General features: G+C 39.2%; 1 protein-coding gene across 1 annotated transcript; it reads left to right on the top strand.

The window, feature by feature from the left end:
* Positions 1-5,650: 5,650 nt before the first annotated feature.
* Positions 5,651-6,145, top strand: SS1G_02393 (predicted protein; the record flags this gene model as incomplete). Its single annotated transcript, XM_001596127.1, has 1 exon — positions 5,651-6,145. One exon carries the CDS (start codon positions 5,651-5,653, stop codon positions 6,143-6,145), a length of 495 nt encoding a protein of 164 aa, XP_001596177.1.

Below are 6,145 nucleotides of genomic sequence, written 5' to 3'. Positions count from 1 at the left end.
AGGTGGTGATGTGAGTATGTGTATACATATGTGTGCTGGGTATGAATGAATGGATGCATGGAGGAGTGGAGGGATAGAGGAGTGAAAGAGTATAATTATAAGTTATCTTTTTGGGAGTTGGTTAGAGACTAGAGGGGAAGGTTAGGGGGGATTGGGGTGGATGGATGGATAGATGGATATGGAGATATTTATTTTTGATTATTTTTGATTCTTTAAGGGTGCAAAAAAGAATAGGATCCTGGGGATATATTTCATATACACTTCGTAAAACTTTATATTTTGATCAATTATCTGTTACGACGGCGTAACATAACCCGCATCAGGTAACCAATTAGTTAGCAGGATCATGTGATAAGTGTCACCTGATCCGAAAGCCGATCGACTCCCTGAGAATCGATCGGCCCTGAGAATCGATCGACTTTCAGAACACGAAGGTCTATATAATCAAGATGGATTTCCTTTGTATAGAGCTTCGTGCTCAAGATCAATCATTTTAGTATACTCTACTATTAGTTACGAATTGCATTATTGTCATTACTTTAAGTCCCTGCTTGACTGTTACGAGGTTTGCCGTCTAGATCACGTGGAAGTGCTCTAGGCTCTCGAAGTAGGTTTATAACTAGGCGTCAAGCAGGGACTTGAAGTAATGACAATAATGATATGCAATTCGTAACTAATAGTAGAGTATACTAAATGATTGATCTTGAGCACGAAGCTCTATACAAAGGGAATCCATCTTGATTATATAGACCTTCATGCCTATGGCTAGTCAGGACCGCGCAGCGCGCCTGGACAGCCAGCGTTCCTCAGCGGTCCATAACGTGACTTTAATCACGTTACCTTGGTTTAGTCATGTGACGCGGCATAGAAGATAGCCGTTGTAACATTGACGCCTAGTTATAAACCACCTCGAGAGCCTAGAGCACTTCCACATGATCTAGACAGCAAACCTCGTAACATTTGATTCATTAATTGTTGAAATATTAATAGGTGAAAATCGTTATTTTTGATATAAAAGAGTGGCCTATATTAGAGATGGCCCAGAAAGAGAGTACTAGACTTATATTAGATACTGAGAATATATTTTATATATATTTCGTAAGACTTTATATTTTGATAAAATATCTCTTCCTTTTGGATTTATAAAGATTATATGTTATGAGAAAGTCGGGATTTCGAATTATATACATAGAGTCTCTATAGATATCTAATCATATAATCCCTAATAATTAAATATAAAAGAAAGCCTTTTCCTTTCCCTCTTTGAAAATTAATCAACTTTTTATATTAATCTTTTACCCTATATAATTCCAACCTCGAATCTATTATGAAAACAATTATTCTCTTAAATAATATATTACAATATAATTTAATCAGCTTTCTCCTCCATTTTCCCCTCACAGAATATTATCAAGACACACATATCTCGACCTACTCCTTTTATAATATTTATGATTTCTTTTTTAGCTTCCAGCAAATGTATACTCGAAAATCCTGAAAATGCATTCCTGAACTCAAGCTATTTCCATCAATATTCTTTTCGTTTTGATAGTCATCTAAGATCTTATATTAATGCCTTGTCTACGATATATATAAATTTTCCACAATATACAGTGATCTTGATTTCCGCATTGAAAGATTAATTTAAAGGGATTCAGGAATATTTTCGTCTTTTTCCTGAATATAGGTAATAAGATTACTTGTTTGGGAAATGGATTATGAGTATTAGAGAGAAAAATGAAAGAGAGTAAAGAAGGGATAGTAATAAAAGAAGATATAAAATTATTAAACCGCGATTTTTAATGCGCTTTTAGAAGATAGAAAGGAATTTGTTCTATGGATTGATAGTAGGTGTGAAATAGGTTGAGGATGTGGATGGGGGTTGAAGGACAGGAAATAGAGGATAGATTCGGATTGGACTGAGAACGTGGTGGGAAGAGGTCAATGAAGTGAAGGAATAGGAAAAAGGAGGAAGGGGAAGAAGAAATTTTAAATTAAAGAATTAAAGAAATGTTAATGATCATATCTAAACTGTTAATATAAAAGACAGTCAGTGTTGCTATTATACCTATATTATTTTATAAAATAATCCAGATTTGAAAAGGGGGAAGAGGAAGGAGGGATGGGGAGGGGGAAGAAGAAGAGGAGTTAAAGAAATGGAAGGTACTTTGGGATGCTGGTTGAAGGCGCAGAAGGGAAGTTTGGATTAGGGAAAAGTGTTGTAAAGGGAATAAATATACTTTTTAATTAATTGTATCGCTAACTAACTATAGTTACAGTTAGTTATGGGGAAATGAGGAGGTGAAATGGAGCGAGTATTGTGATCATATTTGTAATGTTCGAATTCTTTACACTGCTCAGTGATAGCCATTGATTAATTCGATGGTGTCAGATAATTAACAAGACGATGAATATTTCGGGAATTCTTTCATACTCCTTGACAGATTAATTTTGATAAGGTATCTAGAATAAAATATTTACCAGTATTGATTCATTTTTGAATGGGATTCTAAAGTATGACTTGTATCAAGATTCCTCGCTTATATGTAAATCTTATATTTCTACATCACAACATCACTTCAACACATATTGGTAAGAGGACAAGATAAGCAACAAGGGAAAGAAAGTATAGATGTTTCTAATTTGAACCATCAGGTAAACGGTTCACGATTGCGTATAGGGTGGTGGGTTAGGGAGGGAGAAGTGGATAGAAGATACGGCAGAGCTAAAGAGAAGTTGATTTGGAAGATGATTATAAATGTGTGAAGGGAAATTAGACTCGCTTTGATCGCTTGATCGCTAGAAAAGAGATCCTTGGGAAGGCAATGAGAGTAACTTGATTGAAGGGATTGTATTCATCCCTCTTGCCTCACACGTATACACTCTCAAGTTAGATTCAGAAATCGTGGTTAGGAAATGAACCAACAATATTACTCAAACAAATCATACTTCAACATAAGATTGCATGTAAATCTCAAACCTCGTGAGTGCCTTCAAATCACATCCATTACACCCATCCAAATCCTCGTCATGTGCGCCTTCTCCGCCTTCTTCAACTAGCGTCGAGCAAACTCACCAGCTCATACGTCACTTCCCAAACTTAAGATAAAAGAAATTGATACAAGAGAAAAATGTTCTCCGTAAGTCTGTCATGATCAGCAGCACTGTAAAGGGACATTCCAATAGTATATCTCGCTCCAGAATCGATGAACGATGGTAAGTCAACCACTGAGCAAAAAATCTTGATCGCGTGATATCCACAGAAATGGTCAAAGAGGGGCAAGAGGGGCAGGATTAGGAAAGACGGATAGAGTTTAGTGAGATGAAGGGCGAGATGGAAGGAACGACGGTGGGTACTGGAGGTGCTGAGATTGACTCAAGACATTTAGCGTTGGGAAACAGAGGAGCGGAGGGGCGAAAAGTGCTTACGAAATAGATTGGCCAAATGGAGCAAAGAGCTTGGAAGAAGACAGACGTAGAAAGCGAAAATGAGAAGATAAAAGCTCAATGAGGAAAGGGAGGCCCGCAACGATTTGATACGCCACATGACACTTTGACAACTTTAATCACAGCCGCTAAGCCTAAGAGTGATTCTTGAAAGGCCGGAAAATGGTGAATTGCAAGTGGATCGAAGTTATATGGTGGGTGAAGTGGGAGTTTTCTTTACTCTTACTCTGTATATTGTTAGGTGTAGGCAGGAAACTTTTCAGAACGAGATAATGTTAGATGGTCTGGGAATATCAATACCTATTTTTATCGCAAATGAATATTCTGAATACTCATCATCATTGACTCGTTGGTCATTCCGTAACAACACGGAAATTTTTCGTCTTTTCTGTTCTAGCCACATTACTTCTCCAAATCATAGTGATATACTAACCAGCACTTTTCGGTAGTGGACTCCGCCAACGCGATGATCTCCCGCTTCTAGATTTCCGGCTTCCCCATCGAGGAGGACCTTCAGTTCACGTGAATGTGTTTTGTTGCACATCTCATTCACTGCCCCTACCGCATAGTACCATTTCTCCTCCACACAAAGCGTCCATTCCAAGTAGATACCGTTTTGGTGCACGTTTGATTTCCTTTCCCTACCATGTGGTCAGTTCTTTCACGACGATCTTTCCCCATCAGACTACATTCTAGGTTGTTTGTTGCACATCTCATTCATTTACCCCACCTGTAGTCGATTTTATGGCTGTATAAAAACCTATTATTCTCAGTCTCTGCGAGCAAAAGGTTTCACCATCGGGAAAATGCTTATGGAGTAGAAGACGCCTTAGATATAGTTGGCCAGTTTCCATGTTACAGCTTCCTCAACACTTGATCAAATATGGGAACAAAAGAGCCCAAATCATCATGTAACACCAAGCATAAGAGAAATTTACATAATATCGAGGAGATTCGGTTAAAATGATAGACACGCTAGGTAATCTACTACTCCGTTAGCTTCAGATCGGAAAAGCTTAAACGAACCTTACTAGTATGACAGGTAAAAAATGACCAAGCCACTTGGAAAATTACCAACGGCTCAGAGCCCGGTTCACATAAAGCCATCATCTACTTTGAATCGATCACGTAATGTATCCTTATCCTAATACATGCTAACCTAAAGTCATTTAGTTCACGCGTTTCAGGAATGGTTCATCCAAACCGTTCAACTCAAAGCTTCGTAGTTCGATCTAGGGTGGTTGTGTAGCTTGAACCTAGTTCCCTATTAGGACGATAGCCACATATATCAAATTCCCAAGGCTTCGTGAATGATTGGATAGAATTTAAGAATCCGAGGGGATTGATTGGGTGCTTCATACAATTTCGCACATACTAAGCGAGCTCAGTGTGCCATTTGACGGAATGTGCGAAATAATTCCATTACGAAAAGCTTTGGACATCAAAACCTGCTCAATGGATCAGGCGGCGCCGATGTCTACATTTCAGCCTAGAGCTCGCATATGGCATACACATAGGTGTCCTTGAAATTTTGAAGCCAGCTCTCATTTACAAATGCCGTGATTGAGTCTAAGAAGGCATAAAATGAAGCTAATGACTATGAATCCAATGAAAGCCAAGTGGTGGAGGGCCTTGGAAAGCTCAGTTAATATGTAGTATATCTGCTGGTAGATAAGGAAATGGATAGTAGTTAGACCATTTGTCAAATTATCATGAAACCAAGGACAATCTTGACCCAGAGGATGTTAGTATTCCACACCAAGTCCAACAGTGACATCTTCGAATTTCTAGTTTGTTCTAGTTTGTATATTTCGCTCCTCTACTGGAAAGTTCATGGTCGGACTGTCCGCATTTGAACGCTTGACTCAGGAGATAGTATTGCACTGGCATCTTTAGGGAAATTTACACTTTGTCGGGTCACTTTGAATCTTTCATTACCACATAGAATGGCGTAGCTCCATCTAGCATCAATCTCTCAAGTATATACACCCGAACTCCCAAAGTTTTGCTCTTTTTCTTCATCTCTAGACATCATCAAACATCATATTATATCACATCACATCATATCCTATCACATCCTATCCTACCCTGTCCTATTCTATTATAATATATTATGTTTTATCTTTTAATATTATAACATAACTTATCATATCACATCTACTTATTCAAAAAATTTCAAATACCTCATTCCGATTCAATCACCATGTCTAATTATTTCCAACTTCCCGAAATCACCCGTTCCAATGGCACATCAGAAGCAGAGAATGTGACCTGGGTTTGGCAGGAGCTCCCAGACCAGCCTAGCTCTCAAATGGCAGATATGGAGGCAGAGCTTCTGGAAAGGAGGACTGCTGAGCAACTCGAAAGATACAGGTTGCTCCTCGAAGAACTCGATCTTAAAATGGAAGCCTTCAAGGCCGAGAGTGATGAACTGGAGTCGCTGTTTGAGAGGATGAAGAATGCAAGGGGAGAGGCGGAGAGACTCGTAGAGGCTACTCCTGAGGGAATTGACGAGGAAACTCGTTACCCCGCTCCTTCCTCTCCCTCTTCCTCCCCCTATCCCTCTCCTCCCCCCTCTCCTCCCCCCTCTCCTCCCCCCTCTCCTACCTTCTCCATCTCTCCTTCCGAAAACGGCTCCACTATCTCCTTTACATCTGCCTCCTCCTTTTCATCCGAGGATTCTGACTTCGAACTTTGA

This window comes from Sclerotinia sclerotiorum, genomic scaffold (assembly GCF_000146945.2).
Source record: "Sclerotinia sclerotiorum 1980 UF-70 scaffold_3 genomic scaffold, whole genome shotgun sequence".
Lineage (NCBI taxonomy): Eukaryota > Fungi > Ascomycota > Leotiomycetes > Helotiales > Sclerotiniaceae > Sclerotinia > Sclerotinia sclerotiorum.
The sequence above is the reverse complement of the archived record's forward strand: the minus strand, read 5'-3'. Positions and strand labels throughout refer to the sequence as shown.